The sequence below is a fragment of the Parasteatoda tepidariorum genome, chromosome 8 (assembly GCF_982258835.1).
Source record: "Parasteatoda tepidariorum strain Cologne lab strain chromosome 8, Ptep-v5.0, whole genome shotgun sequence".
Taxonomy (NCBI): Eukaryota; Metazoa; Arthropoda; class Arachnida; order Araneae; family Theridiidae; genus Parasteatoda; species Parasteatoda tepidariorum.
This window is the reverse complement of record NC_141762.1, coordinates 21,080,721-21,108,623: the sequence shown is the minus strand read 5'-3', so window position 1 is coordinate 21,108,623 and position 27,903 is coordinate 21,080,721. Positions and strand designations below refer to the sequence as shown.

Genomic DNA, 27,903 nt, shown 5'->3' with positions numbered 1-27,903 from the left:
CTCTATTATTTTTTCTATCAGTTTTCTTTGTTTGTATGCTTAGTCTAAGATCCACACCGTTTTAAATCGTCATGTTCATAACGATGTCCGAACGAGGGCTAAGAGAAGAATATAGCACTTAAGTGGAATAAATCAATCAATTGTCGTTTGCATCTTGCACCATTCCTATGAATGGGTGACTGAATGTAACGTTGCCTCGTAAACATGGTCACATTGCCTCGTAAACATGATATAAGCAGAGAGATAGACCGGAAGCTGTCTATATTTCTTCTGGTTTTTGGAGTCTTGTTATTGTAGCAATAAAATAAGAAGAAATATAGACCGCTTCCGGTCTATCTCTCTGTTTATATCATGTTTACGAGGCAATGTGCAAACAGTATTGATATTCTTGGAAGTTTTATTATTATGATTAATGCTTAAATTTACGCGTAATTTTAGCATTCACAAGAGTTTTCTGTAATTTATAAATTTAAAAAGGTCCTGGGCCATAAATAGAGTTGAAAAAATTAATATCAAATATAAATAAAGAGTAAGTTTGACCATGTTTTAAGTGTTATATTTTGCTTGGCTTGTTATATTTATCATATTTGTTTAAAATGTTATTAGTTTTTGGGTAGCATCATGGGATGCTTGCGGAGTTTTCCGAATTCGTTTGCTGCTTGTTTCATTGAAAGTTCAATTGAAAGAACGCTTTGCGTTGCGAAACACCACAAGTATAATAATATTAGAGAGGCGCTTTTTAAGGCTCAGGAGTAAAAATAAATTGGAAATAGTAACCCAGAAGTCTTGCGACGAATTTTAATCCCTTGCGCCACCTATGCCTTGCTTTATATGGTTATCCATGATTTGGACAACTCATATTCCCATCCCAATAGAAAGGTATTCTTTATAGATGTTATCTGTATTACCAAAAATTAAATATTTAAAAAAGAAATGGTCAAAACTACTTATTAAATAAGACATGTTTTTATTTATGTTTGCATATATTAATGCTCTTGAAGATTAAATTGTGAACGCATTGAAAGTTTTCAAAAATTTATTGTGATAGCAAAACCAGCAGGAAAAAATAGATTTATTAATTTCAATCATTAATCATGTGTCAATTGTCTGAAATGAGGGGAAAAGAACGGTTTATGTCCATGAAAGCTGATTTTGAGATGAGAGAAAAAAAAAAAGAAGAAGAAAAAAAAAAAACGATTTGCCTGAAGACAGTAACTTTCTTTACACATCGCAATCTATCTTCACTGTGTATTAATTTTAGGGCAGAACCGATTTTCCAACGTTATTGATTTTTTAAAATTTAGTATTGCTCGAAATGTAACAGATGACGATCCAATTGTCACTTATGTGAAAAATTGACATAAAATGTTCTTTCTTTTTGATCATCAAATGTGATGAAAGCGTAACGAAGTATTTATATAATTTTGATAGCTTTTTTTTCTCTCAAGAACAGAAAATGATGGGCATTCACTCAATACGTGGCATATCTTACACTTTACACACGTTGTGATATTAATTTTATTTTTGATTCACGACTTGTTAGAATTTATAAATTAGAGAAAACTCTTATGAATGATAAAATTTCGCGAAAATTTAATTAAAAAAAAAAATTGCGTGGAGTCCCTCCGCGCGGAAGAAGTTAAACTTCGTAACCTGCGACGTTAATTGGGTATAATATGAAAAAAGCACAACTAACTTCCACTTACTAGGAATAACATTTACCTTTTAGTTTAATTAATAAACTGAGTTTTAAATATGCTTACTAAATTCATTAACTTCGGTAAAACAACAATATAAATTATTTCCAAAGGAACTAGACTTATACAATTCCAACCTGGCGAGTAGCGACTTATAACAAGACACTTCGTTTGATGCTTTTACTTGTTGCTAGAAATCAGGTTCGCAGAAAATGCTGTTTACTAGTTAAATTTAGTAGGAATAACACGATCTGTGACGTAGGCTATAGTATACCCAATTATCACTTATGTGAAAAATGGACATAAAACGCTTTACACACGCTGTGATATTAATTTTCTTAAGTTTATTTTTGCCTCACGACCTGTTAGAATTTATAAATTATAGAAAACTCTTATGAATAATAAAAGTTCGCGAAAATTTGATTAAAAAATAACAATGATGAGACTTCCTAAAATATCAAGCTTGTTCACACATCGCCTCGTAAGCAGAATAAGCGGAGGGATACACCGCAAGTTTTCTAAATTTCTTCCGGTTTCAGGAAATTTGTTATTGTTTACATTCAGTCAACCATCCATAGCTTGGAGATACTGAATTCGAATCTCGACGCAACCCTTTTATATTTTTTTGATTTCCTTCTTTTATTTGTACTATCTGTTCTTCCAACTCGACATGGGTTTATAAGCCATCTTTGTAAGGAGCACACAAACATGCCAATGTACGTTTTACAATAAAATAAATGAAAAATATACTGATCTAAAAATTTCGTTGATCATTTTATTAGCAGTTGAATTCATGAGTGTTTTTAATTATTTATAAATTTCCTTTTAAAAAATGTTTCGAGCTACAAGATGTCAATTGCATAAAATTAGAGTAAAAATTGTTATTGTGATGTTGATTTCACTTATTTTTAGTTTCAATGATATTCTATAAATACTTTAAACTGTTTTTAATTAACAGAGGATAACTCCACACAGACAATTTTTAATACACAAATCATAAAATGAGACTACAAACCCATGTTTTATTCAAAAAGTTTTATTGGATATTAATTTCCACAAAATGTTATATTTACAAAAGTCGTGCTTATACGATTATTTTATAGTCTTGTTTGGTATAATTCACGAACTAAGGTTTCAGTAAATTGGAAATTAAACTAGTGTCTCTTTCAAATAAAGAATACATTAGCTGAGAACGTCCCTACTCCTTAAAATTACATTTCCATTAATTAATTTAATATTATTAGGATGTTTTGAAAAAACGTTTGTAGTGAAAGATTTTTTTTTTGTGTGATTTAATTTCAAAGTCTTTCTCAAAATCTCATGTGACACATTTTTTTCAGCCGTCTATAAATCAGCTAAACATGTTATAAACAAATTTGCAGGAGTATCTTACGTATACATTACGCATTTTTCTTAAAAGCATGTCTTTCAAACTGGCATAAACAGTTTTTTTTAAAGTTCCATTGAATCGATTATCCTTTCATACAATGGAAAATATTTGTAAATTCTGGAGGTACAATTTGAAACAGGCAAGGGGAAAATCCTCGTTCTCGATACGGATAAAAATATGATAGTAATAGGCCTTAAAATTAGTATGACTGTTTAAGTTATGACTGTAAAAAATTTGAATAATTAAAAGACCGTTACTTTTAAACAATCTGCATGATAAAAGTGTTTTAAAATAAAAACTAAATGATTATGTTAATACTCCTATCGGATAGGACTGTATGGTTTTCCCTAAATAAGTCCCTATAAGCATTTTAACCAGTCCCTAACAAAGTTGCTGTTTGTAAAGCTTCCACACCTTTTCAAAGTTCATAGGAAATGAGAACGCTATAGTTCTACTTGAGCAACTGTTCTTTTTATGATTCACGTTTGGCACAGTATTTGACGTCAGTTTTTAACTTTTTCACAATCACAAAATTGAATTGCTGCAACTAGATTCAAAACTAGGTCGGCTGCAACCTCGAATACTGTTGTCATACACAAGTTTAACGGGGCAAGAAAAAACATGCAGTGTAAATTTATTCAACCACTTATCCCAAAAACACTCGTAAAACATATTGCAATCTTTCGGATGTTGGAAAAGACCTGCTCGAGTACAAATCACGGGGGACATCGACTGATCCCTTTGGTCATTTACGAACGGAATGTTCCATACGTTGTCCTGGAATCTGATCTGCAATTCGACGTCAGTTTTACCTTCAGATTCTAGCTTCTTCATAAGCGTCGATTTCAATTCGGTTAATAAATGCTTGGGTATTTTCATTTGACCATCGATTGGTTGACGTCCTCGCTCGTTATCAGTGTCATTGTTTCGACGCTTTTTCACTAATATCCTCAACTTTCTACGTTTTTTACGTTTCTCTTGAACAATTGGGTGCGTGTGCCTTGGATAGTTATTAAATGATTGTGTGTGATGAATATTATCTGTATGGTGTATTACATCTGAATTTTGAAGCGAGTGCTGATTGTTAAACACATCAGGTGTTTCACCCCAAGGAAAATCATAATTACTCTGTGTACTTTCAGGAATGCCTGTATTAGTTATTCTTCGGGAGTTATCTTTTGGTATTTGCCTTTCGAAAGTATCTGTAATGTAACCATTTCTGAAATCAACAGTTGGCCTTCTACTGTGATAATTATTGAGATATGTTCTGGTGAAATCATTATGCGCTTGGTTATTTATGGTATCATTGGATGATTGCTGTCGTTGTATTTCCTTAAAATGGTGGTTTCTCTGGGGGTTATAAGAAGTTTGTTCTTGGTGAGAGTGGTCGAAAGCTTGTGCTCTTACAGCTTCATCAAAAATACGTCTTTTTGTATCATCCACAGCAAACGATTCTTTGAACTCGCCATAATTGTAAATATTATAGTTATCATCAGAAGTTTGTTTTGCACGGTTATCTCCAACAATTTGCCTCCCATAGTTGTCTTCGGAGGTTTGTCTCTTATAACCATCACCATTTTCATCAAGATTTGATATTCCGTAGTTGTTATCAGAAGTTTGCCTTCTGTAGTTGTCATCAGAAGTTTGCCTTCTGTAGTTGTCATCAGAAGTTTGCCTTCTGTAGTTGTCATCAGAAGTTTGCCTTCTGTAGTTGTCATCAGAAGTTTGCCTTCTGTAGTTGTCATAAGAAGTTTGCCTTCTGTAGTTGTCATCAGAAGTTTGTCTTCTGTAGTCATCATCAGAATTATGTCTTAAACTGAAGCCATCGGAGTTGAGCTGCTTATTATTATCATGTTCATGTGCTGTATTTTGATTCCTATTAAAGACAATTTCTAGTGAAGGATCCCCTTTATCAGAAAATTCCTTGTTAGGAATTTCAGAACGCCAAATTGGATTTTCTGACCTATATGGATTTGGCTGAATTGGAAGTTTGTAATAAAACTGAGAATGATCTAAGGGAAGTCTTCGTTCTTCGCTGTTATTTATTCCATAAAAATTAATTTCGTTATGTGGAAGTTCTTTGGAATATGATTGTTGCTGAGTTGTTCGATTATTAAATAAATTGTGAAAGGGCTGTTCGTGCTCCTCTCTTCTGTTTACATTTATATTTGGACTAATTTGTGAGTTAAAAGAATTTACCGGTGCAGAAACTCTCGATGGATCTTGTGGATATAAATGATCATTTCCTTCGTAATTTATGACTTTAATTCTTTCGCCAAATTGATATTGATCATCATCATATTTGATATCTTTGTTTACATGTGATTGGATTTCTCCGCCATAAAAGTTCTTTTTAAGGTTGTAGTTTAAATCTGATTGTTTTAAGATTTTCGAAGCTAAATTTTCTTGCCTCTGGTTTTCCAATTGTTCTCGGATAGAAGGAAATCTCGAACGTTTTGGTGATACGCTTGTGATCTCTGTAGGAGCTCTCTCCGTGGTTCTTAGATGTGAAGAAGAAATGTCACTTTCTGGTTTGCTTTCAGTATCTGCATTTCGATGCTTGTTTTGAAGATCCAACTGTTCTTTGATACTAGGTAATTTAAACTTTCGAATTAAGCGTCTTCTTACAAATGGCACATTATTTTCATAGCCCTTATTTTCTTGAGTATTATTTTGTAGCAAAATTGGTGACAATCGTCGGCTATTGTTAGAATTCGGTAAGTCAGTGCTCTGATTTGTTTTGCGATCAGTGGAATTTACTTCGTGTATTTTAATATAATACTCGTTCATTACAGTTGAAGTTTCAAATCCTTCGTTGACTTTCGTAATTATCTCTGTTGCGTTCCCGTTTACACGAGTTTCTGATGTTTGAGTCACGTTAGTCACTGTTTCGTTATCTCTTTCAGATAGGCTTATTCCGTCAACTTTATTCGTTGAGTTGATCATTTTCTCTAACATGTCAATCATATCTGCAACACTTGACATTTTTGACACATTCATTTCCCTTGGCATGCCTTCAGTTGAAGCATTTAACTTATCCTCCAGGAGTTTTATGTTTATATGCCCATCTTTGATAAACTTCTTCAGCATATTATCAACTTCAATGAGAGTTTGAGGTGGTATTTCATTCATATGACTTAAAAAGACATTCAAGAGAACGCCTTGAGAATAAAAATTTATGGACATGACTGTTTCTTTCGATTTTTTGTTGTTGTCATCGTCTGTTTCTCTCTCTATGTGATTTCTAAGTCTAGTTGTACTTTCTATCTTCTCCGTTGATGGTGTTGATAAATTTATACGTAAGACATCTCCATCCTCAAGTACAGCTTCCCTGTTTTGGTCTATTGCGCTATTGCTGGAATCGTTTGTAATATTAACATTATTTTTGGCATCAGCCTCTTGTGTTAGGCTTAAGGCTCTTGGGTAAATATTTCCGCTATTATCGGAAGACACTGACCTTCCTTGGGTGTATAAGGGTCTGGCTTTCTGTGCTTTATTATCTAGCAAATGATTGGATGCAAAATCGATCTTTTGCGAATCTGATACATTATTGTTTTTAATTTTTTGAGTAATTTGTTCTGTGCCTTGATACGCTGATCGAGACAACTGATCATCTTTGATGATAAATTTATTAGTATCCGCACCATTTTTCATGTTCACAACTAAACTAACTTCCCCAATGCAGCCAAAATCTAAATTGTTTTCAAGCAATTTTGAGCATTTTACATTGGCGTATGGCTGGGCATTGAGTTTCTCCGTATCGTGACGAGACGCATCATTAATTCTATTCCTTATTTCGTTCTCTTTATACGTACCAACGGACCTACCCTGGAGATTTCCGGGCACAAATGGAATAAATTTCGGAATATTGCTTTGGTTTGGTTCGAAAGGAGCTAACTGTTGTCTTACATTAAAAGTTATTTCCTGAGGTCTGTTTTGGTATATTTCAGGTTGATGTAGCTTAGGTTCAATTTTTGTTACCTTTCCAATACCTTGTCTCTGATCCCCATTTTGATCAAACTTGGGTTTTTGAGTAGTACGAGAATTTTTTATTTGTTCTATCAATCTATCTAATGCCTTATAACTATGATCAGCAGTCTGTCTATCTTTATTAATCATAGATCTATGCCAAACGGCCCTTCCGTAGCTCTTCTCATTCGTATGTCTGAAAGGTAATTTTTCTGCATCAATACTTTTGTCACTTTGGAAGGATATTTTCTCTGGTCCACTCTTATGTGGAATAGTAATTTGAACTTCAGCGACATTATTTTTTAGTTTGTTTTCGAAAGGAGTAGAAATTTCTGTGGCTATCAAAGGTTTCCTTTGTCCATGTGTGCCGGTCAACTGAGTTGGAATCGGGTGTCCATTCGAAGTTTCGTGGGGAAAACCAAGAGCTTTTGAAAGTTTGAAAGTATTTTCTTCATCTTTAGGAGAATTCGAAGAAGAAATTTGTGTAGAATTTGTATTTGCAGTTCCTTCCATTGGAGTGTAACTTCCGCAAGCTGTTACCATCCATTTCCAATTACAGAGAAGTTTTTCCTCGTCAAATCCTAAGAGATGAGATGGACACAAAAACTCAAAAGCTGTTAACGTTCCATCACCTAAATCCAAACAGTAGTAAAACCACCGACAATCTTTTGAATCCGCGTGAAATCCTGGCTTCGTGCATTGGAATTTCTTGGCTGCAACGGGAGTTAATTCACCTGATCCTTGACAAGGTTCAGAGTGTGTGGGCCAGTTGCAAGATCCTTGTAATTCATCATAAACTAATCCTCTAGGGCATTTATAAACGAAAACTGCATATTCCTTACTATTATTGCGCTTCGGGGCTTGGTATTCAGAGCAGTGATAGAATTTTGTACAGTCTCCCGGGTGACGGAAGAAACCTATTTTGTCGCATTTAAATCTTTCAAGAGGCTTTGAATTTATGTTTTGTTCTGGCAAAAGTTGAATTTCGCCAACTATTTGAGATTCTCCGGTCGGAAGTGCTATATCTAAATCCTTGAATGTGTTGAAGGGAGGTTTTTCACTTTTGAAGACATCTCGTATTAAATGAAGAATTGGAAATCGCTTTTTCTCGCAAAATTTCAAATAATCGTCATCATTCAATGACCAAACATCAAGCCCAGCGTATCCCTCCTGGATGACTGTTTGAGTCTGAAATAATAAAAAGTATTATTTTATGAAAGAAAATAAATTTAATGAAAGTAAGGAACAATAAACTACGACCCTTAAAACTGCTACATCTTTTAAGAGACCCTCGTTCGAACTCAGCTGTCATAGGAGAGGAGACGGAGAGTGAAAATTCTAAATATGTTTTTAATCTTCCTTATTTTTCTCCCCAAACGAACTGATGGTAAATATTTACTTAATTCGTCAATATCTTTCCATACATATGTTAAATACATGACCGTCACCTAATGAAAACTTGATATATAAAACGTGGAGTAATTTAAATTCCCTTTCGATTTTGTCTGACAAAATTATACCAATGCAGTTCTGTAATCATTAGCTTTTGAAAAGTAGTTAAATAGTATAAATTTGTTTGTTTTTAAATTTTTAAGAAATATCCTTGTTTTTGTGAAAGTTACGTTATAAAAACCAACCAAATTGGTTTTTATCAATTTAAACTGTAATAAAAATGAATCTTATAAAATCTAAAATCTGAATAGTAAGTTGTTTTAAACTACTGATACAAAACCACAAATCGCATATTCTTTTATTGCTTTTAGGTTTTGAGGAAAGTTTCCTATAAGTTCTAAAAATTATGAATCATCATTTCTCTTTATCTAATAAAGCAATCCCTTCTGTTTTTCACCTTTAAAAAAAAATATTGTGCTGTCGAATAATATTCTGTCATCAAAACGAAAGCTTGCGAAAAAAAAACACCAAGAAAACAAAAATCAAAAATGTAACCTAAAATCCAAGATGGCGCAAATAAAGAACCTCTTAAGAGACATGGTAGAATTCTGAATACCTGTCATATATAGGGGAAAAGAAAGGCTACGGAAAGTCTACGGTGTTTGAGTTTACGGTCATTAAGGATCGGCATGCATAGATGGGAAGAGGTAACATAAAAATAAGTCAAAACGTTTAATTAAATTAGAACGATGATTCATCTCATCGACATTTAAATCCGTAGTTTTCAATGTCGATGAGGTGAGTCGAGTCATTGTCGATACCGTTTGGTCCGAAATTTATCCTTCATCGGCATGAAAAAGAGGTAAAAACATGAATAACCAAAAAATAAAATCCAAATATCAGGCCAGCCAACAGTATCTGCGGCTATTTAGTCTAAAATGTCATAAACATAACTGTTTGGCTCACATGATCGAGAGTAGTGATATTAGACGACAATTTTTCTGGAGAAAAAAAAGAAGCCCTGCTAGAATAGTATAACTGTTTACTGTTTCTGAGGAAAATCAAAATTGTTGCATAAATGTTATAGTAGAGCCGCGATGGCTCAGGGGATAGAGCGTTCGCTTCCCAATGAGGTGAACCGGGTTCGAATCCCAGTCGATGTGAACTCCGCATCCAGCTTGCACCGACCACAGTGCTGACGTGAAATATCCTCAGTGGTAGACGGATCATGGGTTAGAGTCCCCTAGCCGTCAGGCTAACAGAGGGAGGTTATTTGGTCTTCCTCTCCATGTAACGCAAATGCGGGTTAGCTCCATCAAAAAGTCCTCCACGAAGGCAAATTTCTCCCACCACTCGATCCAGTCGATCCCTTGTCTTCTGGATTGGATTCAAAATTACAGGGCTACGGAGTAGTAACATTAAAAGACGTAAACCCAAAAATTTGGGTCGACTGTTCAACGACGGTTATAAAATAAAATAAAATGCTATAGTAACTTATCATCAGAGTTCCAGTATCGAATGAATATCAAGATTGATGTGTTTGGTAACTTTGACTCAGAACTAATATGTTTCTTGACTGGTGGAAATCATGCAAATCTCTTAGGACCGTAAGTTCCACTGACTTTAAAAAAAAATTAAATAAAGCTAGTTGCTGTTCTGCCATAAAAATAGTATCACTATAAAAATAGTCTGCTATTCAACTGGAATTAAGTCCGAAGAATCAGCTTATTTTGTACTGATTTGTAAAGCTAAGAGGGTTAGTTTATAATATAGGCCTACGAGAAAGCCGTATTTTTACCTGTATTTAATGGCTTAGGTCATAAAACAAAATTTAAATGCTTAAAAATATGGACCCGTTGCTCATCTTTAAACGTTGTACACAAAATACTTTTTTTTAAATATATATTATATCTAAATCTAAGTATTTAAAGGCCAAAAAAAAAGGTCTTTGATGTAGCAATTTTTGAAATCGATTTTTTCAAAAATACATATAAAAGACTCTTTTACTTTATTTTTGATGGCATCGAAGAGTTCCTTTCCTTTTCCCACTTCTTTAGAGGACTGTTTGAAACCATTATTGTCCATAAGCCTGCAGATTTCCTGGGAAAAAAAACAGATTTTATTTTAAAAATGAGAGTTGTTAAACAATTGGGTAACAACACGAGAAGAAAAATACGTGATTAGGCTCAATCATGTGATTTAAATCAAATGGTTGGGCCTAATCACGTGCTTGTGTTTAGCGAGAGAACGTTACAGCATTTGGGTACTTGCACTTCAAGAAAAATAACACCACGGATACCCAGAGATGAAACCTATGACGCCAACGCCATCTGATGGTTTATAAGCAAAGTGACGTGTTAAAGTTAAGTTTTTTCCTATAAGTTAGAATGTATAATTAACATAAGGTTTATTAAATACAGCACCGTATCGTGCATCGAGTTCCTTGAAATATAATTATTTCTCGTCTACGCCTTTTACTAAACTTAGATTTATAATTAGTTTATGCATTTTAATGTAACCGTGATATATTTTTTTCTTGTACCTGGCAACTTCGATGCTTGATTAATTTGTTTATGTTCTATATGGCCTCATGCCTGTCTTTGTGTTAAGTAAGACACATAGAGTGAAAGAATTGAAATCTTTGTGAAAGATGAGTTGCTTAAAAGAATGGATACTTGATGGGCTTGGCTTACTTGAACAAAAAGGAAAGAACAGTTGCTACCGTAAACAAATGCAACATTTCGACAACCAATCAGGATCGACGTACTCACATTACACCATTTGCAGGAATCCCATTAAACTTTGTCTTTGGCCACGCTTTTGAATCATATTTAATTGGATACTTGTAAGTGACATAGCGCGCGTGTGTCGATCTATCTTTTGAATGAATCGTAGTATAAACGAATGCCGTGATTTATTCACTATGACGTCGCTTGCATTCATCCAATTCTCATGTTTTCCACATTTAAATGTAGCATAAAAATCAGGTCTTGCTTAGTTAGTTTCAAGCTGCTTGTAATTGTAATTTCGGCCTTAACACGCAACCACAGAACGCTTGTCATTGACGTAGTAAAAGCAATTTGATAAAAAAAAAAATACTGCTCTAAACATTTAAAAATTAAATTTTAAAACATTTAAAATTTAAATTTTTGACTCATTTAAATTATTGGAACACTTTAAAACGAGTGATTTTATTGAAGGTAGAAATGGACAAAATATTTACTTTTAATTTAAAATATTACAAAATATTTACTATGTGATAATTTTCAAATTTGCGTGATAATTATACTTCTAAAGCTTCCGTCTCAATAAGAACAATTAAAACACAGAATATTATAAAACATTAAAAAATATTTCCATTTATAAATCTATTTATAATATTACATGAAAATTCTTTCCATTGTATTGAGCTGCCAAAGTTTGACGAATGCTTAGAGATATCAAAATCTTTTCTTTTGGAGTTCGTTCTTCCATCAGTCTTCTCAAATTCTGAAAAAAAAAATATCGCAATTAGTTTGTAGAGTTAAAAATTTCGAACATTAGTTTAAAAAAAATTAACGATTTCGAGAGATATTTAACGAGATAACTTGATTTCTTTAGATAACAAACTTAAGATTTTTAACGGCTTATAAATTTAACCCTTCAAGGACGAATGCCTTCATATAAGCGGCAAGGCATTTTCACTTACTAGGTTCAATGCCGAAATATATAAGCAATACTTCCACTTATTAGATTCAATGTCACCATATAAGCGGTATGGCACTTATTATAGGGTGAATGGCGCGTAATGTGGTGGCAAAGCATTTTATTATTTTTATCATTCATTTTGATTAACATACGTATAAATAACTTAATTATAAATTATTATGTATTTGTAATTAATGTCATTAATTACTAAATCACGCATAATAGGTGATAAACTTGAAATTATTCCAGATTGGTAAGGGTTAAAATAAAAGTTGAAATTACTCGTTTTGATGGAAATTTTAATCATATTTCCAAGAATATTAATTACCCTACCAACTCATTAAACTCAATGCATCCTTTAAAGTTTTAGATTTTTTATGAAATATGCAAAGCGGTTAATTCTCGAATCAATATTATGTCTCATTCAAGCAAAAATACATATTTTATTACATATAGTACAGATACATGAATTTGTTTTAAATATTCCCTTAATCAAAGTAACATACATTCGGGGTAATTATTGGTAATTTGTTTCAAATTTCGATACATTGCTATTCCAGTTGCATTCAACGGTTACGTATTTCGGCTTATAAAATTTGTATTTTTTTGCACTTACCCAAATGATATTATCTGACATCACGTGTGCACTGCATAACATGATGTAGCAATCAAACCATTCTCCGCTTTTTACGTTTTTGGAAAGTGTTCTAAGAAAAGACATGTTCAGCCTTTTTTTCACGTCGGATGTTTGGCATAAAAACGAATGGAAACTGACATACCGGTAATAACCATGTGATTATTTTATTCAAAAATTTCATTTTTAATGCCTTGGTAAGAAACACAATAAGATTAATGAGAAGTATAGTTTGTCTACGGTAAGCACTCTCCCAGCCACAAAGTCTGAGGTCGCCTGCTAATATGGAAACAAGAACAACGCATTTCAGGGTGGTTAGCTTCTCTTTATTCTAGAGTTAATTCAAAGATTAAAGAAAAATATTCCTTTTCTGTTACCGACCCAAGCCAAAACCTGTCCTAAACAATGACCCCACACCCCTACTTGAAATAGTTATACCTCGTTACCATAGACACAGCCACGGGTCCAGACGAATGGCTAGGGTAGTTCTTACTTTAGACAAACTATATCAGTGCACGAAAAAAACCTACCTCGAATAACTTTTAAGCGGATTTTCACGTACTAGAATTCAATCTTAATGGTTCCAAACGGTTTTCAAAAAAAAAAAAATAAATAAATAAATAAATAAATAAAATAAAAAATAATAATAATAAATAAATAAATAAGTAAATAAAACGATGGAAAAAAGCGACCAGATGTTTATTTAATTTAAGTTGCCTCTATATTTTGTTCACTCGCCACGCGGCTAGTGGTTATTTTTAGGTCTAAAATTAGCTATCCTAATTATAGACCTAAAAATAATTAATTACTTTATGACGCTCTGTTTCACAAATTCAGAATAAATGCTGCTACATCATTTTTAACTACTTACTAAAAAGAAGTTCCTCGATGAGCTTGAATCAGTTTCATTCATTTCTAGTATACTCATGAAATCAATGTCCCTAAATTAAAATTAAAAAAATATATAATTAATTTATATTTTATAGTGAATTAAAAAGTAAAAAATAAGATAAAATTTTTTGTATTAAATAAGCAATATCGAGAAAAGCAAAATCCAACCACTGGAAATGATAATTCTTAATTAATTTTCCATTAAAAAAATTCTTGGGTATGAATATTTACCTGAATTCGTCTTGACTGAGTATTTTCTCTAAATGCAAAAGTGTATTTCCTGTGAGAGTTAGCATCAAAGCTTTTGGGGATCCTTCGCGAGATTTCTTCAATAAATTTTTTATTTCCTGGAAAATGAATAAAAATTTTCAGACTCTAAAGAACTTACAATATGGTACAATAATGAAAGGAAATCAAAATACAAATTTTGCTATCGTTTCCGATAATAATTAGGTTGGCTATAAATTTTTAAATATAAATTTAATTTTCACAGCGATTTCAAAATGTAGAATATCTATCTGTATACTCTGAAGAAAATGTTCACAAAAGAACGAGCAGGGTCGGGATAGCCTGATTGGTAGGGCGCTGAATCCATGTCCAAGAGTTCATGGGTTCGATCCCCACCGACCGAAGACTCCCCGTGTAGTAAATGGTGACTTCTGCACTTTAAATCTGTCGAGTCTCAAAGCCCTCCATTTTCCCATAACAAATCAATACCTCTGGGAGTACTGATCCAGGAGTTTGCTTGTCTTCTGGATTGGTTCAAAACTACAAGGATACGGAGTTGAACATTAGTAGTCGTAAACCCAAAATTGGGTCGACTGTTCAACGACGGCTATATATAAAAGAAAGAGCAAAGGAAGGCAACAATGAAAATGGAAGCACTGACCAACATTGCAATGCCACCTGAGAGGTATTACCATGTCGTCAGTGCGGGAGCAGTTTCTGCGGTTGACGATTAAATACCACAAACAGCCATGCACCATGAAAGAGTGATAAACAAGAAATAGAAAGCAAGCCAGGTGAGGATTACGTACTGAAATCAAAGTAGAAATATCTATATTTGACAGACTGAAAACTCGATCTTTCGGGTGAAAGTTAAAGGCTGTAGGTTCGATTATAAAATTAGTTTATATGCCAAAATGAAAGCAAAAGAAAAAAAAACTGCGAATGAAGTACTTAAAGCTGCGTATAGTATCTCAGTAATATGTATATACACATTTTTTAAAATTACCTTTATGAAAAAAACAACATTATTTGGTTGCGTATCATTTGAAGCAGCTTCACTTTTAACGAGCAAATCCAATCCATCGAATTGATTGTTTAAAGCCCAGGCAGACAAGTTGTGAGGATTGACAGTCATGTTAGATACGTCAACAGAAATAGTTCCTAAGATTTGGAGCCTGTGATTCAATGAACGCAGATAAGTAAATTTCTCTGAAAAATAAAATTTGAAATAACGTTATATAGCTTAACAACAATGAAGAAATAAGTCTTTTAAACTGAAAAGATTATCAATTAAACTTTCAAGTGCCAAAAATAGAAGGAAAAAAAAAACTTAATACGTAAAAAAAAAATTGAACAAACTAAATGTGTCAGCATTTTGAAATTAAAATAATATTTAAGAAATAACAGATGATTTTAAAAATCAATTAAAGAATAACTGAGAAACGCTGCGTTCTACTTAGGAGATAAATTTACCAAGATTTAAAATTAATTGCGAAATTTCACAGCAGATGGCACGACAAAGGGGGAAAACTCAAAAACCAATGTCTGTTGCTGTATGCCAAGATATTTCAATTATAATATTTGCACAGTTTTCTTTTAGTATGTTCAGACAGCGCCATGCTTTTTTCTGCAAAAAGTGGTTATTTTAAAAGCAGTGTGTATTATTTTTTTCAGCAGCGCCATCTGTTGAAATTTTTTTAACAAATTTTGAAAATTAGGGAAAATGAATTATGTGGTTTTCATAGCAACGAATGGTCATAATTAACTTTCAACTAGTCGTTCTTATATTTCTCCCGTTTTGAGTTTTCGAACTAAAACCGCTATTTTTTGAGCAACCGGTATTTCTGAAATAATATTTCGCATTAAAAATTTGATACTCTTGGTTGTAAAAACAACTTTTTTTCATTTCCTATTTTGTGTTTTTCCACCTAGAACATTTCTAAAAATTGAAATTTCTAAAGTTTAAAATAATATAGAGAATTTTTTGTTGATTTTAAGTACTTAAAAAGCTAATTTTGAGCTGGAAAAATATAGTTTACCCTTAAAAAAAGGGAATATTTAAAATTTTTCAGCATTTAATTTTTAAGAGTTTTCTTTTGTTCAGTGAAAGAAATACTAAACATGGTTCTTTAATCTCTGGGAAACAGCCTTAACTTACTTATATCTGAAGCTGAAGTTCCAAAATCTAGGAGGATGTGCGTGCAGAGGCATGGATTTATTTCAAATACTTGAAGTTTTCCACCGTTCAAGAAACGACAAAATATGACTTTGTCTGATAAGTCGTTTTTGCAGATATTGGCTGCAAAGTAAAAAAAAAAAAATCAGTATGTATTTGAATTAAGAATTACACCAGTAAAAAGAGGATATGAGTGAGAACATTAGGAATACAATAGAGACAGTTGTGATTCATCATTGAAAAAGTAGGCAAGAGGGGTGCATTGCGAACTGTAAGTAACTGATTAACCAGATCAACTGAGAGCATTCAAAGTGAATGTAAAGTCAACCTGAGAATGATGCGAATAGTTACAGTGGCGGAAGATGACTGCACAGATTGTTACGAGCAGTGGTCGGAAGTTGCACACTACAAGTAGTGAAACTACTGTAGTCGCTACTTTTTTCATAGTTTGTACTGTAGCGTGTTACTTTTTTAAGAAACGCATTGTAGTGAGTAATGAGATAAAAAACAGTAGTTTGTAACGATTTCTGGCAACTACTTTTAACGTTAGTTTAGAGAAGAAACATGGTTCGAACGCAAAAAAGTTTTCTAATTTGGTGAGTACAAATCCTCGCTGGTCCGTCAATGGATACAATGAAAATGAGCTATTAGCTACTTGCTGTAGTTAAGTGTTTACAGGAATTATTAATTTAAAATCACGTATAACTAATATTTGTTGTTGTAGTAGTGGCTGGGTGGAGCAGTTGGTTTGTCGTCGGCCTTCTGAGCCCAAGTCTGCGGGTTCGATCCCCGGCCCAGACACCGGATTTTCGGGGTGCAGAAAATCCTCAGCGGCCATGTCGTATGATTATGCGGCATGTAAAAGATCCCTGGAGTGCCTTATTGGCTCTTGGCATTTCCGGCCAAATTAAATTCCTAGTGCACTTTAACATCCAAATAAGAGTCTCGGTGCTGTCATCTAGTGTGGCAGAAACTAGACGTCCAAATTAACATGGCCAACGGTAACTCACCCATTGTGGTGGTCCTGAAAGAGTGGATACCACTTCTGGAGAACGCACTAGGTCTGCTCATGTGTGCGCATTATGCAGCTCATTGGAAATTTAAAAAAAATGTTGTTGTAGTTGTAGTTGGTTTAAGTCTCACTGGAGCTGCACAGTGGGCTATTGGCGACGGTCTGGGAAGCATCCCTGAGGATGAGCCGAAGACATGCCATCCCAATTTTGATCCTCTGCAGAGGGGATGGCACCCCCGCTTCGGTACCCCGACGACCTGCACGCGAAGTCGAGCACTTTACGGTAGAACAGTTTAACGAGGACCAATACCGCACACCCTCGATCCCCATGCAGACTGATCCAAGTGGTCACCCACCAGCACACTGACGGCAGCCAGTGATGCTTCAAATCCAAAGTAGTTTGTAGTCACTACATTCAAAAATAAGTAGGTGTAGTTAACTACATTTGTAACAAAGTAGTTTTAGTAGTTGTAAACTATAAAAATAATGTAGTTTTTTTCCGACCACTGGTTTCGCATAGTAATTCTTTCATTACCTCTAATAATTTCATCAGCAGCAATGGATTCATGAGAGATCATGCTGTTTGCCTCATTCGAATCTTAGAAAATCTGATAGTGATTAAAACTGTTACATTATTTGTTTACATTTCTAGCCAATGTTTACCACAAATTGCAAAGAAATGTTTGCAATCAGCTCATATTCTGCCACCGAAAAATTGTATTAATTCATATTACATGTTCGAGATGCATCCCTCTTAGCACAACTTTACATTCATTTGAAATGTTTTCCTGAGAACTGGTTAATCAGTTATACTCATACTGTTGTACACTTCTTTTACATTAATTTTTAATCCAGAACGATGACACGGCAATCGCTACTTTATATTTAAAACTATCACATTTGTACTTTTTTTTATTTACACAACCCTAATATTTCATTTCATTTGAGCATAAATGTATTTATATTAAAAACTTGATAGCAACTCATTTTAATTAAGAAGAGTTTCCTACGATCTTTTAAGAATATCAATATATTAGAAAGGTACAAGGTGTCTGGCAATCAATGCTTTTAATATAATATATTGTCTGAAATCAATTCTTTTGAGGCTACATATTAGAAGTCTCAAAATTAACATAAAAAAGTGTAAGAACAAAACGAAAATTCAAAATATGACGAATCATTAATTAGGTCAATCACAACAAAGATTGAATTCTGAGGATTACATTCTGCGAAATCTTTGTAAAGCAGGAGAAGAAAAAAGAGAGGTTCGAGTTCTGGAGATAAGAGGATGGAGTTTCGTTTCTTCGGCCAATTTGCATTTAATTATATCTATTACCTATTATATTTTATAATTACATCTATTACCGATTATATCTATTCCCGATTTGTATTCAGTATCTATTACCGATTATATCTATTCCCTATTTGTATTCAGCATCTATTACCGATGTTTGAGATGTGTCTCTTTTCTAAAATTAATATTTGAGACAGAGGGCTAGTCTGCGTCATTTATTGACAAATTCTTATGCATCTGCTTAACCTATGCCTTGTGTACCAAGTTAATAAGGTTAAATTTCAAAATGTCCTAAACTTTTGATGACAGCTTAGAATAGTTTCTCGTCAAACGATTTTAAGACCGGACTCTGTTCTTGCTTAAATGATCAAATATTTAAGATATCCAACTGGTTTTGATACAATTTTTCTTTTTAGAAAAAAGGTTCAATTAAAATTTCAATTTTATGTTTGGTAACCATAAAATTGAAACACTTCGCCATTATGCGTTATCTATATTTATCACACTAGCCTCCTAAGGCAGCCAACTGTCCGCCACGCTAAAGGTTTTCACAAATAAAGTTTTTTAAAACATAACAGGAAATAAAGAATAGAAAAACCAAAGAGATCCAAGGTAAGTGTGATCGTTCCTTCAAAAACAATTAAATTCCTATTTTATATATTATATAGCTGCAACGCTTAAGAAAAAAAAAACTGAAATGCCAAATACATGAAAAGAACACGAAAACGAATTAATTTTTTATGGTATCAATTTCTATTTCTATATCGCTACAAAAATTATCGTCTTCGCTTAAGAAAAAAAAAAATAGAGCGTGGAAAGAAGAAGAAAAACTGATTATAACAATTATGAACAGCGACAAATATATCAAAGCGAAGCGTTCTATTTACGTATCGAATATGTTGCCACATTTTTAATACAAAAGTTAAACTTTTCTCCACTTTGATAAATGTAAACTAATGCGAACCTTACAATTAAATTATTAATTCCTTTGTATATTATTGGTTTAAGTTGTCGAAGATTAATATTTAAATTGTAAGGTTCGCATTAGCATGCATTTATAAGAGTGGAGAAAAGTATATGCATTTTTTAATAGTTTTTTGAATATGGCTCTTTGAAGACGAAAAAGCATAGATTTTCTTACAAAATGACTGATAACTAAAAAGCTAATCAAAATTTTTGAAAAAGAAAAAAAATACTTCTTCATTATGTCAAAACACAATTATGTGCCGAGTTTCGTGCCCGGGCGAGGCTGGGGCGATATATTGTGATTACAGACAGACAGACAAACAGACACACACACACAGCCGCGTTTATTATTATGTATAGATTGCGCCATCTATGGCCAAGGATCCTAAGACTTTAAAGTAAAATTAAAAAAAAAAATTATAAAATATTTTTTAAAATAAGGAGAAATTTGAGCTTAAAAACTACAAATTTATGTCACGCTAACAGATCTATGACAAATTGTAATGCATAAATTTCAAAATAAGATTTTTTTCTAGATCAATAATGTGATAATTAGTGTTTTGAACGAAAATCTTAAATGTTCGGAAAAACAATTAAAAACATTAGTTAATTAAATACATTGTTTAATATCGAATTTTTATGGAAAAATTCTAAATATTCTTACTTAAACCTTAAGAAAAATTACAAATTCCCCCTTAGACTTTAGTTTTTAATTCAAAACATCACTAACATTCTTCAAAATCTGTTTACAAAATTTCAGAGAATTTCATTATAAACTTTGTTTGCAATGCGTGTTAGCGTAAGAAAATTTTATCAAAATTAACCTTCTACAAAAAATGCTTTTAAAATGCAAGAAAATTCTAAACGGTACGAATATACTCTGACTAAAATAATTCAAAACTAACTTCTGAAAATAAATTTCATTCATCTTAGCAAAATTTATTCAAATTTAGGAGTTATTATACTCAAATCAATCAGGAGTTATTGTACTCAAATCAATCAGGAGTAATTATACTCAAATCAATCAGGAGTTATTATACTCAAATCAAAGCAAAAAACTTAAAAGCTTCGTTTTCGGGAGTTTACTTCCGTTTTTTGTCAGCATATGAAACAACTACTATAACCTACAAAATCTATAACTTACTACTATAACTTATCTACTAACTTATCTACTATAAGTTATAAAATCTATAACTTATCTACTAACTTATCTACTATAACTTATAAAATCTATAACATATCTACTAACTTATCTAATAAAACTTATAAAATCTATAACTTACTACTATCTATAACTTACTACTATCTATAACTTATCTACTGTAACTTACAAAACTAATCTATAACTTAATCTATAACTTATCTGCTATAACTTACAAAATGCAAAAATTAGAAACCAAAAATTTAAAGAGTTTTGAAAAAAGCTAAGGAATTAAAATTCAAATGTTGAGTTTAGATGGAATTTAAATATTTTGGGGAGTTTACTTCCGCTTTCGGTTTTGTCCGTCAGCATACGAAAAAACTACTATAACTTCATTTCTAAAAGTCAGAAATCAAAAATTTAATGAGTTTTGAAAAGCTAATAAACTAAAATTTCTATAAATATAAAAAAAAATCCAAATTTTTGTCGAAATTGCTGATTTTTACCCAGAGGGATAACTTAAAATCATAAAAATCATCCATCAATGTTTAGTGGTTTTCTGTTTTAAACAATGGTTACACAATGCATGTTTTATAGCAAAGGCAAAAAAAAAAAAAAAAAAATGATTGAAAAAAAATTAGGACGAAACAATTTTGACAGAAATTTTTTTTTAATATAAATTTTACTACTATGCAATGGCAATGAAACAATAATTAAGCAATATAGTCTTGGACTCGAGCAATAACGTTAGAGTGTTGAGTTAAAAGAAATTTTTTTGTATCAAATTTATGATACCACTCACAGGATCTCTCCCTCCCTCCCCCAATTCATTATTATTTTCTTCATTTATAAATTAAACTACGTGCTCTCAACTTCGTGTCCTCAAACAATATTTAAGCTTAAATCCTGTCTTTTTTTAATATATGGGTCATTCTCACAAAAACAGTCATTTTCATGTCCCCAGTATATTTTATGTTTGTTTTACAGCTTACGAAAAAAAAAATCAGGGAAAGTGTCCTTCGGAATGCAAGCTAACAAAAGAATAAAAATAAAATTATCAATTTTTATTTTTTATTTATTTTAGGTAATTAAAATATACCAATATGTCATTCCCTCACTTGTCCCCACTGCTGATTTAAAAAAAGAAAAAAATTGTTTCTGAAATAAATTTTTTTTTTTACAAATTCGTGTTTTTTATTTCAGAATACTGAAATATAGAATTCAGAAAATCAATTTTATATTTAATTTCTGATAAAAATATTAACACAGCACTATTTTAAACTTTGTCCCTAGTGCTTCGCGTCATTCCCTCACAACAATGTTCTTATCACCTGCAATCTTCTTAGAATAAAAATATTTTAATAAAAACTTCAGAAGTTAACACCTGGCATCATAGAACAAAATTGCAGTATGTTTCCATTTTCAACTTAAAGAAGCTTTGCTGTGGAATAAATTTGAATGAATCAAACCAGGTAAAATTTTTTACATTTGTCATTCCCTCATGTCATTTTTAGAGTAAAATAAAATACAACTTCATCGAGAAAGTGGATAATTATACGTTGCTTTCTTGTATGAATATAATTGTATGTGATTGACTTCAGAAATTAATTAGGCCTAACTGTTATTTTTAAATTTCATTGAATTCGTCATTCCCTCACTAGTGTATAAAGTGAGGGAATGACGCTAAAGTGAGGGAATAATTCAAGATGAGTATATTATTAAATTTTTTTTTGTTCAATCGTGCCAGCCAATTTTATTTCCCAAACCTGTAAAAACTATTATATATATATAAGAGTAAATTATAATAAATATTAGATATACTTAGTATGTTATCATTTTCAAACTTTAGGTAGATGTAACTTAGATAAAAACATGTATTAAAATAAAATATCATTCCCTCACTATTAGTGTCATTCCCTCACTTTTTAAATAATGAAAATAATTAATTTACTTATTAATTAATTTGAAAAATAAATTAAAAAATTAATAAATTAATTTATTAAATTAATTTATTTATTTATTAAACTAATTAATTAATTATTAATTATTATAAATTAATTAATTATAAATTAATTATTTAAAAAATTAATTAATTTAAATATTAAGTATAATTTATAGGATATATACTTTCTTTATAATGCCATTACATATTTCTATTAATATAAAAAGTTTCAGAGCTTTTTATTCACTTTACTTTTTTGGGATTTTATGAACTGAAAAATGACAGTTTTCGTGAGAATGACCCTTATACAGTTTCATATATTAACAGTATAAAATGTAAATTAATCTTATAATTTTCTGTTCCATAAAAAATGTACAAAATGTGTTCCTAAAAGACTATTTACCTACTTTCATCTCAAAATATTCACAATTATAAATACTGTTTCAATTATTGGTAGGTTAATTAGTTTACTGTTGGCTTTTTTCTTATGGAAAATAAAACCGATTATAAAAATTTTAATAACACTCGTGGGCATGACCAAGAAGACAATGCTTGAAGATACAGAAACAAGTTAAAAAGTAGTTAATGGGTACATGCCTCCCAAAATTTAATCTTTTTGCGAGGGGACACCCTAAAACAAACAGGGCCAAGACACCAATCTCCTCAACATTTCCGGTTATTGCGAAATCATCTAATAAAACCCCGCCAATCTCTCGAACAATTTAATTCCTAATACATGTATCAACAAAGAAAACACAAAACGAGGAAAAAACATTCCATAGAAAACGATCGATGCGTACCGAAACCGTGACCTATGGCTTTTCAACTCGAACTCCCAGTGGCCGACCCACTTTTTGAGAAGATTCGAACAAAATCGTCGATGATACGTTGTATACAAGTAGTTTAACTAGACTGAATGAACCTACTTGGATTTCAAGGTTGGAATTAAACAGAAGACGATATGATATGATGATGGAATTTTTTAAAGGCCATCATCGACCATAATGGAATTCAAGTTGAGATTTGAGTGGGATTTGTATAGATTTAACCTCTGATCAAGACTAATGCAACAGACCGTATTCAGGATTTAACAAGGCATGAAATAAAAACTAAAAATTCTAATTTCTGTTGCTTAATCCGATGATTTTAGTTCCCAACATCTAATATTTTAATAAAAAAGTGTAAAATTACTCGTTTAAGAAACTCGTTAAAGTCATCAAACTACAAGGCAATCTTGTTAAGAATTAATCTACTTCCATTGCTTTGGTGGAAATCCTCGATGGGATTTCCCATTCCCCCCCCCCAAGTGTTTTACGGGGAAATATCATCAATGTGATTGTTGTCCTAAATAAATTTGTATATCACCCATATAATAAGGAAGGTTATTTAACGATACATTTTGACCCCTGAATGTTAATTTTACTTTCACCGAATCTCGAGATCTTTTAAAGCGAATCGTAAGACTTTTCCACACAATTATAATTCGTTTATCCATAAATAATTATCAACGGAAAAAATAAATTTTAATAATTACTTAGTATCTTTTTTTTAATTTTATTTAATAATGGTCGAAACTTTTTTAATTGTAAGGTATACAAATGTTTACTATTTTAAAGAATGTATTATTATAATTTAAATTTTGAAAAAAATTGGTCGAATAGTTCGCGAGAAATCGAATTATAAGATTAGGTCCTAGTACGTAAAAATTCGATCATTAGATCAAAAGTTAATCAGGGTGATTCATTTTTTCCTTTCTTCTTGCGCACTGTACATGAAGTTGCAATAGTAGCCTAGCAAATTCATAAATATTAAATTTTACCAGAAAAGAATAGAATCACCATTTGTGTTATTACATTAAACATTTTCAGGAATTTTTAATTGAATAATATTTATGCTCTGTTGCAAGTTAAGAAAAAACCATTATCCCTATGGAGAGAGCCTGTTTGCATTTAAATGGATACCAAGCTTCAAACGCGAACGAATATCATCATCGCCAACTCTTGCAACTACATACGACGGCCTTCTTTTTGCTCATAAAAATAGCAAGAAATTAAACTTCTGCCCGATGAGTTTAACTTTTAAAAGCTTTTATATTGTTTTGAAAGCATAATTATATCAATTTGGTAGCTAAATAAAATGGAACTATATGCAGACGCGGATGATTACTTAAATCCTATACCGCAATGGCCTTTTCTTAACTTGCAACGGAGTATAGTTTTGAAGTCATATTACCAGGGGTGGCCAAGCTCCTTAATAGTTGAGCCATTTTTCAAAATTTGAAATTTTTCGTGAGCCGCAATTAAATACGTATTTAAAAGGTATGCGAAAAAGGTATTAAAATTTTTTTACGGAAATTATATTTATTGAAAACATATAAATAAAAGTACAAAATATGTGTATTGAATTTAAATATTAAAAATTAAACACATTTATTTTATTTCTCTTGAAAATTCGTTAAAATTTGGTGAATAATTGGTGACAGCACTTCTCAGTAATTCTTTGAGATGCTGGTTAGTTTGAATTTCACGAATTTTAAAGTGGAATACTATGATTCACATAAGTACGTTGTTCCGAATATTGAAATAATTCGACAAGCAACCTTTTTTAATTCAGGATACTTCGATTCTGGTACAAATTTCCAAAATTCGGAACATACGGAACGATGATAAATTTTTAAAATATAATAGCACGAAAATGAAAAGGGAACTCGGGTACATTTATCGAGAGCCACAAATAATCCTTCAAAGAACCGCATGTGGCTCGCGAGCCGCAGGTTGGCCACCCCTGTCATATACAGTTCATTTATCGTCAAGAAAAAGAAGTGCTTACGAGGAAATCGTTTGGGAGTTGGTGAGAGGAGCCTCATAGTATATTATATTTACTTTTATATTATTCTACATTATTTTTTACTATAATAATAAAAAAATCAATGAGTGAAAAGCAATAAAAATTAAAAAATCAATAAACAAAAAAATAAAATAAATAATAATAATTAAAAAAAAAGCTCCAGTTTCGTTAATAACGCTAAACACCTGTTAAGAAACATTTGCTAAAGGTGAAATTAACAATTCCTTCAATTTTTTTTAAGATTTTTTAATTAAAAAATTCTACACTATGCATTTTATTAATGTAGGCTATGTTATACGTTAAATTTATTTAAAAAGGCATGATGACTCTCCCAATTATACAGAAACTAAATTCGCGATTAAAACTTTTTTTGCTAGCAATTGAAATTAGATAAGCTAGAACGGAGTTTTACCTATAGGTATTCAAATGTTACCATAAAATTTCTCAAGTTCCATTCTGTAAGCTTTGATTAAGTGGAAAGATTTCTATTGTGAACTATAATTAATTGTTATTGAATACTGCTGCCTAAAAAAATTAATTATAAAAAATGAATACTTTTTGAAACACTATCTTCATTTACATATTCGTAAAAAAATAGAATAATAATTATGCAATTTCTACTTACTATCTTCGGCAAAAGCATCCATAATATCGTCACTGCCATATTCATGAATTATATGACCAGAAGTGAAGCAAGAAAGAAACAGAAATATTTTTATGCTTTCCTGAAAAAAAAAAGAACACAATTTAAGATTTTTTAAAAAAAATTAGAGGGCTCCACGCTAACCATTCCAATGCTAACGCTCGCCAACCCCCGGAACTGCTTTCGCTGTTCCTTTGGGTTGCTTTCAAATCCGAGCTCGCTCATCGGATACATTTCTCCAGTATCGCTTTTTTTTTTTTTTTTTGAAGACTAAAGTTTAGAATAAAAAGTTCATAAAATTTTTCTCTATACAAAATACTGAACATATATTTGGTTTCTCTGTCCAAATTTCTAAATCCTATGCATTTCAGTTTAAAATTTTAATTTGAAATTGCAAACAGTTTAAATTTTTCGTAATTGGGTACTTGCACTTCAAGAAGAAGAAGATCTCGGATACCCACACTTGCAGAGCCGGCTTAAGCATGTCGCGGCCCCTAGGCAATGCTCGTCTCGGGCCCCCCCCCCTACCGTTTTTAACTTCCTAATATATTTTTTCGCTAACACAACACTTTATTCATAATTACGCTGTTTTTTACTACATAGGTATATTATCACATTATTCAATAAAAATATTGAATCAAACGAAAAGAATATAAGTAATTAATATATGCATTTAAAAAAAATCATACAATAAGCTTAAATATTAACTCTTCTAGCTTTTTTTGTTACAAAATCGTTCAAGACATCCTGAAAGTTAACCTTTTCCAATACATTAACAGCACTACAGTCAACTGATCAGTGTGTGATATATCTGGTGTCGAATCGACACTTATTGAGAAGTATTTGGCTTCAATGATTTCATTAACAATATACTATTTTAAAACCTTATTTCCCAATATTTCAATAAGTTCCTCGCAAATCGTTGCAGACAAATACGATTGTTTTCCTTTGCCTTCATTACCATATTTTGCTAAATGCGAATTAAGAAACGGATCATACTCAGCGATTAACTCTAAAATTCCCACCGATTTTCTCGAAGCCCAAAGCACTTCTGCAGTCTTTATAAATAAATATCCAATACTTAGCTCTAAATTAGTAAGTTTTGAAACACAAACTGTAAAACTCTCTTTTCATTCACAGCCGTAAAACTCGCAAACAAATTGCACGAAGTGAAAATTCAACGATTACATTAAAAATGTTGTCGATGACACAATACAACGTATGTATTTAGCGGATCGGGGAATTCCCCAGTCATGCGACGAAAGAACCAGTACTGCCAACCTTATTTTTACATACTCTTTGGTAGCTTGGCCATAGAATATACATACCTATGGTAGGTACCAGAACAGTAAGTGTGCATTCACAACGTAGAATTTTGGCGCGTTTTTCAAGCGTGTTGTGTTAAAAAAGCTGCTCTTGTTGTATAGTCATCTGATTAGTCGGCGTTAAAATTACCGCGATAAAATTGCTTGCAATTATATTACTGCGTTATATATGAACTAACTACCATAATATTAATATCTAATTTGGAATGCGTTCAGAAATGTACTAAAATAGCGTCGATGTAATGTACAGAGCAAGACAATCGTCATTGAAATTTCGAATTAAATTTTTACTGTTTAAGAAACATTGTCAATTTTTTTCTCTGTAGCACAGGGCCCCTGAACGTGGCGGGGCCCCTAGGCAGTTGCCTACAGTGCCTAATGGATAAAACGGCCCTGCACACTTGTGACCTATGACGCCAGCTAATAGTTATAAACAAAATGGCGTGTTAAAAAGCAAAATGGCAAATGGCTAAGTTTCTCCACATAACTTAGAATGTCACTTAAGGTGGAATTAATTGAATACAGTGCCGTATCGCTCCTCGAATTCATTGAAATATAATTCTTTCTCGTCTACTTCTTTTACTTAACTTAGATTTTTTATTTGTTTATGTATTTTATTATAATCTTGATAGATTTTTGTTTTGGGTACCTGGCAACTACAATGCATAA

At 31.9% G+C, this 27,903-nt stretch overlaps 1 protein-coding gene across 2 annotated transcripts in view; it reads right to left on the bottom strand.

Annotated features, from left to right (window-relative positions):
- Window positions 1-2,717: 2,717 nt before the first annotated feature.
- Window positions 2,718-27,903, bottom strand: part of LOC122269489 (uncharacterized) — a 33,357-nt gene continuing 8,171 nt past the window's right edge. For both annotated transcript variants that reach the window (XM_087149962.1, XM_087149963.1), the window contains exons 2-9: window positions 25,892-25,991; window positions 16,047-16,187; window positions 14,895-15,097; window positions 13,892-14,007; window positions 13,641-13,710; window positions 11,833-11,937; window positions 10,456-10,548; window positions 2,718-8,244 (exon numbers count right to left, since the gene is read on the bottom strand). In XM_087149962.1, coding sequence (XP_087006088.1) covers window positions 3,613-8,244; window positions 10,456-10,548; window positions 11,833-11,937; window positions 13,641-13,710; window positions 13,892-14,007; window positions 14,895-15,097; window positions 16,047-16,187; window positions 25,892-25,991 — 5,460 coding nt within the window. In that variant the 3' untranslated portion in view covers window positions 2,718-3,612. The remainder of the gene's footprint in view (window positions 8,245-10,455; window positions 10,549-11,832; window positions 11,938-13,640; window positions 13,711-13,891; window positions 14,008-14,894; window positions 15,098-16,046; window positions 16,188-25,891; window positions 25,992-27,903) is intronic.